The 14,613-nt window shown below is 39.0% G+C and overlaps 1 protein-coding gene across 7 annotated transcripts in view; it reads right to left on the bottom strand.

The window, feature by feature from the left end:
• Positions 1-810: 810 nt before the first annotated feature.
• Positions 811-14,613, bottom strand: part of CSNK1G3 (casein kinase 1 gamma 3) — a 51,431-nt gene continuing 37,628 nt past the window's right edge. For 4 of the 7 annotated variants that reach the window (XM_079995685.1, XM_079995682.1, XM_079995680.1 and 1 more), the window contains 3 exons: positions 11,670-11,776; positions 10,658-10,681; positions 811-3,100 (listed from right to left, as the gene is read on the bottom strand). In XM_079995685.1, the coding sequence (XP_079851811.1) occupies positions 3,046-3,100; positions 10,658-10,681; positions 11,670-11,776 (186 nt within the window). In that variant the 3' untranslated portion in view covers positions 811-3,045. The remainder of the gene's footprint in view (positions 3,101-10,657; positions 10,682-11,669; positions 11,777-14,613) is intronic. The other 3 variants (XM_079995686.1, XM_079995684.1, XM_079995683.1) reach the window with 1 other exon arrangement.

The raw sequence follows: 14,613 nt of genomic DNA on the forward strand, positions 1-14,613 counted from the left end.
AACTGAATTGGGTTCATACTATACTAAGCTATAGTTTAATAAAACATGGTTTAGCATTATGTGCAAACCAGGCAAGTTGGAGATATCCAACATTGGGCATACTCAGAGTAGGCCCATTCAGTGAGTCTACTCTATGCCTAATGTTGGATATCATCCAGATATATACTAGCTATCCTTAGTTCAGTCACTTCTATTTGCCAGTTAAATCAATTAATCACTATTAAACAAAAAAACCTGCCTTTATCAATTATTTTTTACATTACCATATATTAGCTATGAGTTTTATGTACTTTGTCAAACTAATACAGGTTTGACCAAGTCTAAACAAATGTGCTGCTAAGCCAGGCTTCCTCAGCCTCGGCCCTCCAAATGTTTTTTGGCCTACAACTCCCATGATCCCTAGCTATCAGAACAAGTGGTCAGGGATGATGGGAATTGTAGTCTCGAAACATCTGGAGGGCCAAGGTTGAAGAAGCCTGCACTAAGCTAAACAGAATCAGAGATAGAAAACAGCCATAATGCATGGACAATGGCACACCTTCACCTTGGTAAGAAATAAATTTTGCAAGCCTAGGTTAGATACATTACTGCATATCTGAAGTTGTTAAAAACTAGAGTACCGTCAGTAATTACTTTCAGCTTGGTATTTGAAGTAGCAGCACATGCCACTGCAAGCCTGTGTCTGCAATGGAGTCATGAAATATGCCTATTGATTCTTTTCATAGTTGTGTACAGACTTTAAATTAAAAATGTTTAGTGGTAGTGGATATAGGCCAGTTTCAATGCTGTGGAAAAGATGGAAGAGACAAGTAAAAAAACTACCTTTATTTTTTCTTCTTCATCTGTTACATATTTTTAAACAGGGATGTGTTTTATTATTCAGACATTCAGGCAATGTTGATTTCATTAGTTTAGACAGGGAAAAAGCATATAAATGCAAACATTGTTGGCTTAACCTGAACATAACTGCATAACTTACTACTGACCAGTTGTGTGTTGCGAGGACAAGGTCTTCCTTAGCATTAAAGTGGAGTACTTAAAAATATTGCTAAATAGCCATGACTAGATTCTGGTCTTTGCAGTAAACAAACAGGTTTTATATTTTTTTTAATCTTCAAGTCCATAATTGGATTATGTGTAAGGAGTTCAGATCATATAAACACTGTACAGGCCAAAGAAACCCTTGAAGATGAAATCGAACAGGTGTATGATAGGATACTGCATGTATTTACAAATATTATGAAGAAAAATTTGGTCAAATACTGCAAAGAAAGTGTTCACATTAGGATGGCTACCTTCTCAGCTCAAATAAAAATTAAAAACTCTCATTGGGAGTTTAAGACATTATCAATAATACAAACAGGTAGAGTGAAAACTTTCGACCAAGTAATATAGTCTATGTTTTAATAGGCCAGGTTCAAGCTTGTATACCAAGGATTTACTAAAGTCATGAACAGCAACAGTGACAAACAATGACCAGATCTGCACAATGTGTTCTTATGTGCACCTAATTTCAAGACAATGCACTGCACTTTTGGCTGTTAAGGGAAAAAAATAAATTACAAAACAATCCCTGTAAATGCAATAATGAATCCAAAGGTGTGCATTTATCGATTTTAATACACATTTTGAATGTTACCACAAGATATTAAAAATAAATAAGTATGCCCAAAGGCATGCACTGATAGACAAAGTTATTAAAAGTTAGCTCTAGGAGGCTCTTTTTAAAAGGAAACAAACCATTGAGTTTTGGTCAACAAATCTGTCTAGCCATTTTACTTCCTTTGCTCCATTCTCCACATGATGCTGGCAGCTAAACATGACAAAAGCACACCTCTGTCATTATGGCTTTAAATGAAACAATGGGGGGGCTGCCTTTTCTACTGAACAGTTCGCTTGTTCATAATACAGGCACTTCAAGGAGCTATGAGGAAAGTACCTGACCAAGGCTATTAACTGTTTCTTAGTGTCGCAATATTTCACCAAAGCGTAAGAAAGTTCCAGGAACCCCCGGCTGTGATCAGGAACTAAGGGCTAGCATTCATTAAAGGCAGTATTACATCCAATCCATTTCTTTTCTTAAATCAAATAGCAAAATAATTTACAAACAGACCTAAATCTTGTTACATGGCACATCCAGACCTTCACTTTGAAACTTGTTATTCAGCACTAACTTTTGATTAATTTTTTTTTGAATGTATTCCCCGATTCATGTTCACAGTTATTTCCTTGTAGTGTGTTTTTTCATAACTCCTAAGCATCTTTCTGTTGAAGTTTCAGCCTTTGTGTCGGACATAACTGGAAGCACAACTTGCATTATACAAACATTATTTCTGTACAAGCACTATTGCCACTTCTACTACACTGCATTTCAATTAGAGGCACAACAAAAGCTGAGTTTTAAATCCAGATTTTACCAACAGTGATTCACCTGCTCCCCTAGAAACCACAGCACAGACTTTTGGCATCAGAGGACTCCTTCTCTTGCTTCTGTCTCAGTACCACTGGGCAGTGACTGTACCATGTTTTCTGATAGGATTTAATGGTAACAATTTTGCAAATGCAGTACCTTCAAAGCAATGGGGGAGGGGAAAATCAATGCAAGTGTTACTGACAAAAGAAATCTTAAAGCAAGACGTATTTCAAATGTTTGGGTAGTTATGCTTTCATGTCCATTGTTCTCTGAAAAATCACCTGCTTTCGGTATGGCATCAGAAAAACCTCAGCACATGCCAGGTTTATGAAATATCTGGTCTTCAGCTAATCACTGCTAATGTTTTCTATGACAGTTTAGTTTTGCTGGAGGAAAGAGCAGCATTTTTCCCCATTGGTCCAGTATCTTAGTGGTCAAATATATACTCATGTGGACACAGATTTAAAGCTTCCAGAAGAGATGATCCAAACTAAGTATGTTGAACCACCAAATCAAAGCAAGTATGAGGACCTTCTCATTGAAATAGGGGTGCCAGAAAAACGTGTGGTCACTAATCACGATATAGCAGATGAGCAAGTAAGTAATTCCCCATGGTCTGCCTTCTTCCAAAGTCATTTGTGACGCTGAATGGTTTTCCTTTTCCTTCGCTTGAAAAAACAGCAGCACCTGCAATTGTGAAATGAAAACAGTCTTACATGCAGAACAAGGCATCTCTGATATAAATATCATGCTTATCTAAATACAGTTAAGAAAATTAAGCCAGTTCAAAGCAGGTTAAAGAGAAATCACATCGACTTATAGGGAAATAAGTGTAATAAAGCAGACTTCTAAAACATTTCATCATCTGATATCTATGCAGATGGTGCAATGAAGGTGGTATAGTTATGTGGAATCAACATCTATGAGGGGGAAAATAAGCACAACACAAGACAACAGATCCCTGTACATTGGTTTCATTAGTTACTAACAAACAGTATATGAACTAGGCATGGCAATGTTTGAGCATAAATCTGTAGTCATCAGTGGGCATATTTTGTGTGGCTTTGTTGTTATTTTTTAAGCATGTGATGCCGTTGAATCTTCTGCTTTTGACATAAGCAACATGTGCCTGAATCAAGAGAATGGCTTGTAGGAATGGCTTTCACTTTTTAAGGTTTTGTTTATATAGTGAAGAATTACTTATATAGCCTCTTTTACCATTTGTTAGTGTTAATGCCATCAGTAAGTGATAAATGTTGACAGTTACACTATAGCATTATGGGTAGACAAACAGGAAAGAGATGTGGTGGATGTTTGTACCAGTTTATTCACTGGTGTCATAACGTTCCATCCAACTGCTCTCAGGTCTTTATACAGGACATGGAACAGGCTATGTCCCCGCTCTAGCAAAGGAATAGAGCAAGAATGTATTCCTGCCTTTGTGAAAGCAACCAAGCGGCTTAGGCATTAAAGTGTGAAATGTCAAAAGATGAACATTACAGCAAAATCCTGAATGTCTGAGAAAAAATGACACTGCTAACTTCTAAAACATTGCAAAAATGGGGATCTCTGCCCCATGTCTGTTCAGTATTCTTTAACATCAACACAGAACTGTAACTGCACCCTGTAATATGCTGCAAAATAAGTCCCAGGATGACAAGCAGAAATCCCCTTTTCCCCTTTCAACAGCCTATATGGACTATGCTACAGAACATGAGACCCAGTTCTAAGTCTTAGAGAAAAGGCCACTGAAGACACAGTATGGTCTTAAGAGACACAGGTCATACAACTGATCACACTCTCCCTTACTGAGTGTGAATCCCCTCTGTTCACTTAAACTTGGCACCACCATTAATAAGGGTTCATGCTAACCCCAGTAAGGCCAGCAGAGGAAAAGTGGGAGGCAAATTCACACTCAAAAAAAAAGCTGCTACCAGCCAGTGTACTCAATGATGAACAAGAAGGTTCAAAGGGAAAGACAATGTATGATTTGTATACATTATATGATTTGCATACTGCCCTTCATTCGAGGATCACAGGGTGGCTTACAATATAAAAACACAAAAATACATACCACAGTAACAAAGAAAATCATCACCCATCACAGTTTAAAAGGTCGATACGTTACAATACGATATCTTTATTGTCATTGTCCCTTGCGGAACAATGAAATTGAAAACTACATAAAACTACATAAAACGACCACAAAACTACATAAAACTACATAAAAACTACATAAAACTACATAAAAACTACATAAAACATTCAAAAACCCCTAAAAACTCTAAAACCCCATTTTAAAATACACTATACTACAGAGACCCCTTATGCTGCGTTTAGAACAAGGAGGGCACACCAGGTTTGGGAAGGGTGATAGACTGTTTAATTAGCCAAAGGCCTGGAAGAGGAATGTTTTTGCCTAGCACCTAAAGATATGTAACAAGGGTGCCAGGAGAGCATCTCTGGGGAGAGTATCCCCTAAAAGGGGAGCCACCACAGAAAATGCCCATTCTCCTGTTGCTGCTCTCCAGAGCTCTTGCGGAGAAGGCACACAAAGAAGGGCCTTATATGATGGTTGCAGGATCCAGGATGGTTCATATGAGGAGAGACGGTCCTAGAGGTATTGAGTTCCTCAGCTGTTTAAGGCTTTCTAGGTCAAAACCAGCACTTTGAATTGGGCCTGGAAACTAATTTATAGTACAGTCGGATCAGCAACCTGGCAGCTGAATTCTGCACCAACTAAAGTTTCTGAACTGTCTTCAGAGGCAGCTCCATGTATAACGCATTGCAGTAATCAAACCTAGAGGTTAACAGAAGTTAAGCTATCCCTGTGTCCAGATAGGGGCGTAGCTGGGGCACTAGGCAAAGCTGATGGAAGGCACTCTGCGCCACCAAGACCACTTGAGCTTCACACGACAGCAATCGATCCAGGAGTACTCCCAGTGTACCAGCTCCTTCAGAGGAAGTGTAATCCCATCCATCCAATCTAGGGAACCACCCATTAACAGTGCCTCAGTCTTGTCATGCTAAAATGACAGTCAATTTTGGAAGACTTGCTTGAATGAAGATATTATGCAAATCCAAAAGTGATCAACTTCGGATATATTAATAGTAGCCCAACTTCTGATTATAGCCAACTGAAAATAGGCTCAACCCCAATCATATCAAAGGGGCTTAATAAAATCTGGGTGATTCTGAGAAGCATAATTCTAAGTATTGTAAATTCAAACATTGTTTAACCTCAGTGGATTTGACTAATCTCTACTTTAAGTGGTTTAGTACTGTTTATTTTTTTCCCTGGTTTTTGTGTTTTGTTCTACTGTTTTATTTGTGACTTTGGGTGCATTTTTATTTTATTTGCTAGACCACTTTTGTTATTAGGTGACCTAAAAATAATCTAGTGAAATAAAAAAATATGAGGAACAAGGAAGGCACACCAGGTTTGGGAAGGCTGATGTAAACAATTATCAAAACACATTACGATAAGAGTTGAAGAAATTGATGCTAATACATGCATAACACTATCCTCAACATCACCCTGTTTATTTGGACAAATACATATTTCGTAAAACGTTCTAACTGCTTTGTTTGCATTAAAAAGATATTCACACAACTGTAGAATACCAGTTGCAGCCAATGATATGCTCTTAACTATAAATGGTCACTAGAGGGCCTCGCTTTCCCATGTATAACACACAGTTACTATTCTGAGGCATTCTACAATCTATCCCCTTTGAGGCAGAAATTCCAAGTCTGTGAGAAAAGTAGATACATACTCATGACCTGTAACACAGAAGGCGGCATTTATAGTCTACATGAACTTATACTGCCCTAGTTCTAAAGGCTATAAAATGATTTAGGACTTAATTGCTTTGTGCAAACAGTAGTTAACTATTTTCAGGACCTTTGTTCTCACTTAAGGCAAATGCATGCAAAACTAAGCTGCCCTGTGCAATGTCATGGGTCTATAATATAGTTGATTTAACAACTTGTCTGCTCCCCACCTACAAAGTAAAGTGTCAAATCTTGCCCAGGCTGAGAGCCAAGGCATGGGAAATGAAATCTCCTTTTCCCTTAACATCTCTATATGTGACCTTTCCCATCATTTACTTTTAAGATGTGCCTGCACTTCAGGATTTTCCAGGTCTATTTTATAGGCTTTTAATTTTTCGTTGCTTACATCAACTTTGGCTTTGGTTGTCTAATTGTTTTCAGGAGCTTTTCCTCCTCTTTTAGGCTTACAGTCATCAAGTTCTGCTGGGATAACTCATCTGTTTCTTGGAAAGCATACTAACATTTTAAACAACAACAACTACTGAATTTCTATATGCATGGAAAACATGATTGTTCCAGCCAAATGATGGGGGTGTGGAGATACAAATATGCATCAAAGAGCTGCAAAATAAAGCCACAAGCCAGGCTTATCTAGATGAGACAGCCTCAAAGTACTGGAAACCCTTAAGTTTGTTGGAGTACAAAAACAGCTCAGTGAGGACTGTGCAGAACACACTGCCTGTTGTAAAGAAGGTGGTCCTAAAAACATGGGGCAGGGAGAATGAAATATTCTGGAAGAGAGCATGGCTGACTGTAAACATGAATAGGAGCACTGCACACTTCAACCTTTTTTTGGTTTTACATGCCCCTTCTGTCTCTGATATTCAATTTGATATTTCCCACACCATTAAATAGCAGGCAGCAAACATTCCACTCCTATTCCTATGCCTCTAAGGGCTGGTCCAGGCCAACTCCCAACAAGGAGGCAATATTTGTAGAGAGCAACAAAAACAGACAGCATAGCTGAGGCTGAAGGGGGAAGCAGACCCCAGATGCACTCTTGGTGGCAGCTACTGATGCTCTTTTACCAGGCTTGTTGTCAGTAGTTGCCAAGGGACCAACCTCCTGACATGAACTCCAAGAAATGCCCAACCAGGCTGAATCCCGTTGCCAGGGATTTTTTTAAAAACCCAAAGGGAATTTCACGAAAAACTCCCAAGTATTTAGAATTCCACCTGAAATATATGTTGCGTTTCAAGGTGACTTCCTTTCCAGGTGAACAGAAGTTTAGATACTGATTGTAAACTATGGTAGCCAAATTGATTTAGAGCTAAGAAAGCCAGTCAACAATTACTTATATTTTCCAAAGGACTCCAAGTGTGAATATTGAAATACTACAGAGACTATGATAACAGGGATAACAGTGGGTTGTTAGTAAGCTTATTTGTCCACTTACAACAAATGAAGGACACACACACAAGGTATTCCAAGAAAGAAAACAAAGAGAGAGACAGAATTAGGAAGCAAAATTTTAAGAAAGGGCTACCTAGGGGGGAAAACCCTGAGAGGATGAAATGAGAGCATAAAGAGCAACATTTGGTCCTTTGTCATTTCCTCCTCCTCACATGCAGAGCCACACACCTACGAATCTCCTATTTCCCACGTTTCCTCCCACTTTATCTCATGTAATTACTAATGGGTGGTGGAAATGTACGGTGACAGACAGACAGGAGCAGGTGACTCAAATCAGTTACCAATCAAACTGCCAAGAAAAGGTCGGCTTGAGCTAACAAATAGATATAAAGATTGGCCAACATCTCCATCCTAATAGAAAAAGCAGCTAACGCACCTACCCAACTCCCTCCCCTTCCCCACGCTTCTCAGTACTGAGAAATGAAGCAAAGTAGCTGTCAGGAAGGCATGCTTCCTAGTACTGTAATATCATTCACCACTTCAAGGAAAAGGGCTACAACATGGGGAAGGAACACAGAACATGTGCATTTCTCCAGCATCTCAAATGAACTCCACCTCACTGCTCAGTCTCAGAGAGAAGAAAGATGATGGACTATAGCTCAGAGTAGCTGTTTTGCATGCAAAACATCCTGGGTTCAATGCTCTGCAACACTAGGTAGGGCTGGGAGAGATTCCTGCCTGAAACTCTGAGGAGTCACTGGCAGTCAATGTAGACAATATTGAGTTAGATGGACCAATGGCCTGACTCCTATGTTCCTTTCTAGCCTTCAGTTAATCTCTAAACTGGATCAATGTTTCTAGAAGATACAGTGAAATTGCCTGGGAGGAGGGAGCTCCTTTCATTAGTGAGAAGAAAACTGGTGGCTTAGGCTGTGAGGCTTTGAATCAGGGTGTCTGAATGAATTCAAGGCAATTTAACTCCTGATTTGAATCAGCAAGAAGAAGAAGAAAGTATGAAGATGAAGCTTGCCGCTGATTCTGCATCAAAACAATGGTGTAAATCTGACTACTAAACTATGTTATTTTACAGTTAGTACTTTTACACTTTTCATTCTTACCACTAGGCTTTGCATCCCTTTGCCACACAATATATGCATTGCAAAGGTTTTCTTTGTTTAGCCTAGAGACGGAATGCTTCTAAAATATTCTTATATAGTCTTTCTTATAACCAGCACTTGTTTAATACATTAATGGTGCAATCCCGTGGGCATTTCTCCCTATTGCACTTAGGCAGTAAGTAACCTGTCACTCAAGGAACTACCCTTTGCAGTTTGGGAGGGGTTTTTTTCTAACTCCTCAGTGTTGGTGGGTTTTTTGGAACAATGTGAGAAGTTGATTTTTCCCCCCCAGCTGGTTTCCATTGATGTCTTCCAATCTAACTCTATGACATGATCATAAACAATATCCAAGGTTATGGAAGGACTATACCTGCCACTGACTCTGCTGGCATTACAACACTTATTTGCACAGGCATTAAAAAAAATTGCTAGCATTAGTTTGTTGTTTTAAGGAGTCCTGCTGACTCCATAATGTATTTTTTTATGATTGAGCTACCATTAAGTTTGTTTTATCTGTTCTGCACAGCTCTTAGGTCATCTGTACTTTAATTGATTAGTAACCTGCCCTAAAATCTTGCTATAGGGCTGAATAAAAGTATATTATATAAACAAATAAGGTGAAGCAAAAGCTGTGGAACTGCACATGAACAATTTCCACACGTACACAATAGTTCACAGAGACTTGACATATACACAGTTCAAGAAGAAATGTTCTGTAGTCATTTGCACTTCCCACTACTGTTGACATCAACATGAGCAAGAGCCAGCATGAAAGAACTTCCCACATTCATCCCAGGTTTGTGCAAAGATAAAGCTAGCTGAGAGCTCATTTGTACTGAAAAGGGATGACTGCGATACCATATGTGATGCATGTAAGGATGTCATCAGTGATAGGATCTTTTCGGTCAGTGCGACAATGCTTCTTTTGAAATGCATCTTTGCCTGCTCGTTCTGCACTGCATGGGAATTTTTCCTAGGCAGGCACAAAACTTTCACTTCAAATTGCAGCCAGGGCACACTATTTTTCTGACAAGATTTTGTACGAAGTCTGATTATCATTCCCAGTTCTAGATAGGATATATTATTGGTCCATCCCTCAAAGCGTTTTCTTCTCTGAATGATTTATTTTGTCATGCCTATTGTGTACCTGACACCATGCTTGTTCTGCAGCTTTACTGAGGCAGGTTTACACAGCTTTCATCAATGTATTTTAGGCTGTGACCTATACCAATATATTTATGCTCACTTGTATATTATTATAGCTCATGTTTAAACAAATACACTGGATTATGTTGTTTTAACCTTAATATGCCTCAAGAAAATGCCCCTATGTCTCCCAATTGTCTGGTACAAATACCAAACAACGTAAGTTTGACAAGCTCTTCCACCACTTTAGAAAATCTGCCATTTAGTTACAGGGTTAGTAAATCAATATGATAAAAATTAGCTTTGTGGACAGATTGCATTCAGCAATAAAGTCAGGGAACACGCAAAAGTATGAATTTGAGAAATGCAAATGTACACAGGTTGAGCTATCAGTTAGCAAGTAATTACCAATGACTAAACTTTCATAAATATCTGCTATAACTTAGCGGCAATAGTACTTTAATTGTTTATGATGTTAGCACCTAAAAAAAATAGTCTGCCCTCTATAATGGCATACCAATAGGTAAACTACTGCATATAATCATTGACATTAAAACAAAAATTTAGAAGTATTAGATAAAAGTACACCAAGATTTGAAAAACAAGCAGAAACAGAAGCAGGCAAAAGTGCTCCTCAATAAGGTAGTAAGTTTCTCATGTTAAAAAAGACCAATAGCAAAAGCCATTAGAATTCATTTGTAATGGTTTTCCAATTGTACTTTGCTCTTGAGAGCTCTTTTGTTTTTAAAATGCTCTGGAGCCTTTTTCTGCCTGCCTGCACTTTAGAACTCACCACATGTTCAACACTTTCTGGCAGCTAATACAAAGAAAATACAAAGGGGAAAGAGAATCAGAATGCTATCCATTGTAAAAGTGCTGCATTTTGCATATATAACATAACACCGAAGTTATCAAGAACCGAAACGATATTTTACAGTACAACAAATGCAAAAACTTTGCTTCTTTGCTATGCAATTTGCTTTGCAAAATTTTCAATGAGGGTATAATTATACCCTAAAAGTGTCCCATGCTCACATGCAGAGGGGTTCTTTTAGGTGTCAATAAAGCCCTATTCCTTTTACCACTACCACATCACTGGCGTATGAAGATCTTGAGTTATTTGGAGTTAAGAGAAAAGGGTACTTACATGGGTTTATGAAAAGATGCACCCACCTCCAATTTACTGTACTAATCAGGTGGAGGAGGGAAGAAATATGCTCTGTTGAGTCCCTAGAAAAGTGGCAATAGTGCTTTAATTCCCTAGAAAAGGGACTCAAGCTGCAGCCTTCCCTAGAGAATAGCTGCACTCATTTGCATTCTTTTGGGTAAGTAGTTTTGAGAGCTTTCTAAGTTAAAAAGTGGCAAATACAAGCAGCGATTGGATCTGAAGCACTTCAGCTCAACACGCACGGTCACATGTACCTTTGGGGGCCCTGTGATTTGAAAAGCTGCGTCTAAAGCGCACCATGAATGCCCCTACTGGGTAGTACTATGACACTGCCCATTTTAAGCAACAGAAATCCCTCCCGTGTCAAGTATTTGTTCCCTCCAATCTGTCCTATCTTGAGAACTAGGTACTGAAAACTAAAATGCTCCTATGCCTTGGAGGTTTTGTAGAAATAACAAAACCTCAATTTTTAACAAGTTTAAATGCAAAACTATTGGAAGCAGTTTGTGATTTGCTAGTTAAAGTCATGAACTAAAAATAGTGGAAATTACACTTGAAAAGACAGACTAACTCACACATTCAGTACCACAATATGTGATGGTAACATAGCGATTATTTTGTATAAGATAATACGTACTTTGTTTCATCCATTACTTCCACTTCTGTAGGGGCTGTGATGGGTGCATTTGAACGTCCTGCAGTAGGATCATCTGTGTTGAGCTCTCCATTTGTTGAGCTTACAACCTGCAATTACAAGCATTTCCAAAAATCAGACACTAGTAAGCGCCCATATTTGGTGTAATATTTGTTTCATAGCATAAGGAGCTGAAATTAGTATATTAATGTGTTACTTCTAGGTTATAACTATTTTTCCATTCAAGCCCCGTGCATATTTTTACTAAACTTTCTCCAACTGCTTGTAGAAAAAGCCATCTACAAAAAAATTGACTAGTTAAAGGAGAAAAAAGTGAAGAACTACTATATGTAGCAATAAAGGATTTGCCGTAAATTACAACAGCTACTATTAAAAAAGAGAACTATATTGTAATATGTAAAGACAGGTATTCACAAACAGCACATTTTCAGCTGTATGGTATAATAATGAATAACAGGATTACTATGAAGTATAGCTTTAACTTCAAGCATTGGCAACATTCAGTGGCGCCTCCTGTGGCAACTTGTAAATGCCAGCTGAAAAGTTTTCTATTCTGCCAGGCCTATGCAGGCAATGGTTTCCTGGTCTTTTTCCTGAACTTTATTGTTTTTTAACTTGTTTTAAACTTTGTGTGTTTTTATGTATTCTTGTTTTTACTGTTGTAAACTACTCTGATATACTTTTGTGATATAGAAGTATAGAAATATTTTTATAAATAAAATAAATTCTACAAAAGGGAGAACAAAGGCTTGTCCTATGAATGTCCTGTGAAGGGCTATTTTAATGAAGGTACATGCCCACAAAAACATAATGAATATGATACCAAACACTCTTCAAGCCTTTTCTGCTTCTGAGTATACTTTCACCTTAGTAAATAAGCGGTGCAATTTCTACCAAAGGGTGGAATTAAACATCACACTATACCAACTTCCTGTGTGTGCAAGAATTTCGCATGCCAGATGGAATGATCTCCTCTCTCCCTTTCTGTGTGCCATTCTCCCACCCCGCCATAGCCAATTTCTAGGGTGCAGCAATGGGGAGAGCCCTACTGTGAAAGCAGAAGTCCTTGCACAGGGCTTCCACTGACAGGGAACGTTGTGTTAATCCCATCCATAACATCCAAACATCTGCTTTGCTTGCTACATGCCTCGTGGTACTACCAAAGATCGGGGGAAAACTTTTTTTTGGGGGGGGAGAGGGGTGTATTTCAAGAAATTAAATTAATATAAATCTGACTTGTTCCTTACAAAAACCACAAAGCATCAGCCAGTTTTCAGTCTTGCTGGCTACAGGGGTCTGTTTCACCAGCAAATTCTGTTGAGGGAATGCTCTTCATGAAGCAGTACCCAGCAGGACTGAACCTCACCACCCAGCAGGTCAACATTGGTCTGTGGACCAGCCCTAAAGCAACAGCAAACTGAGAGCCTATAGTAAAGGTAAAGGGACCCCTGACCATTAGGTCCAGTCGCGGACGACTCTGGGGTTGTAGCTCTCATCTCGCTTTATTGGCCTGGGGAGCCGGCATACAGCTTATGGGTCATGTGGCCAGCATGACTATGCCGCTTCTGGCGAACCAGAGAAGCACACGGAAATGCCATTTACCTTCCTGCCAGAGCGGCACCTATTTATCTACTTGCACTTTGACGTGCTTTCGAACTGCTAGGTTGGCAGGAACAGGGACCAAGCAACGGGAGCTCACCCCGTCATGGGGATTCGAACCACCGACCTTCTGATCAGCCAGTCCTAGGCTCTGCGGTTTAACCCACAGCACCACCCGCATCCCACTAGGAAAGAAAATACAAGAAAAGAAAAGCCTATAGGCATGTCTAAAATATTTAGAAAAAACCCCAAGTGAAATCTGCCTCTCACAGTAAATAAGATGTCTGCATAATTTGCTGGGGGGGGGGGGAGAGAATCATTTTTAAAAAGACCTTTTATAAGTGTTTCAAGTTACTGCAACACAAGAACTGTGAAAGAGACAATTCATCAGAGCTATTCAGCTGACATTTTCAGGAACTAAGGCAAACTTTTGTAAAACAGGAATGTAGGAGGCTAGCTAGTGAAACACTAACAATGAACGGTATGTTTCTTCCAGAAATCAAAGCAAGTGAGAAAAATGGACAGTCAGAAGAATTTTCTTTTTTATGTCTCACATTGACAAGTCAAATAGTGTTAGACAACCAACAAATTTCTCTCCACAACTTGAATCATTCATTCGCTTTAATGAAAGCTAAATAGACAGAATAAAACTGAAGACAGATTTCCCAAAGCACCATAACCACACGTTTGAGACAAAAACCCTAATCACTACCAACAGATGCTTTGCTATTCTGTACTTACTAAAATGATAGGTAAATGAGATCAGTGAACTATTTTGAATGCATAAGGTCAAGGCTAAAGCTTTCCATTTTAAGATGCTTTCAGGTGCTTTATAACCGCCGAAGTTAATAATGTAGGCCAGTATCTTCCAACACAATAAAAGTACTTTTGAGGCAACAGTACATACGGTCCACCCATTTACAAGACTGAACACAAAGAACATTTTGCCACACAAGGTTGACCTGCTAGTGATGACGGCAGGTCCTCAGGTCGTAGGAGAAGGGATGTGTGTTGTTTAGAAGTGTACATTTCCATGAAAGCAGCACTAGGTTCCCATTCATAGTTCAAAGAGACAACCTATCTCATTGCTCTGGTACTGGGACCTGAGCCTCTCATGCCAACTCTTGTGTTTGTTTAGCACTAGCAGCAATCAGTACTGCTGTGCCAGTAAACAATGCTCTCTGCCCAATTCATCTGTGCTGCAAAGGAGATTATAAAGAATGGATTTGCTAACAGCCTCTTATGTAGGATCCTAAATGTTAGTATGATGAACAAGCAAAAACACAGCACTATAAAAAGGTTACTGAAATCAAGTAGGATAGAACTG

Source organism: Podarcis cretensis (genome assembly GCF_951804945.1).
Source record: "Podarcis cretensis genome assembly, chromosome: 11".
NCBI classification, from domain to species: Eukaryota; Metazoa; Chordata; class Lepidosauria; order Squamata; family Lacertidae; genus Podarcis; species Podarcis cretensis.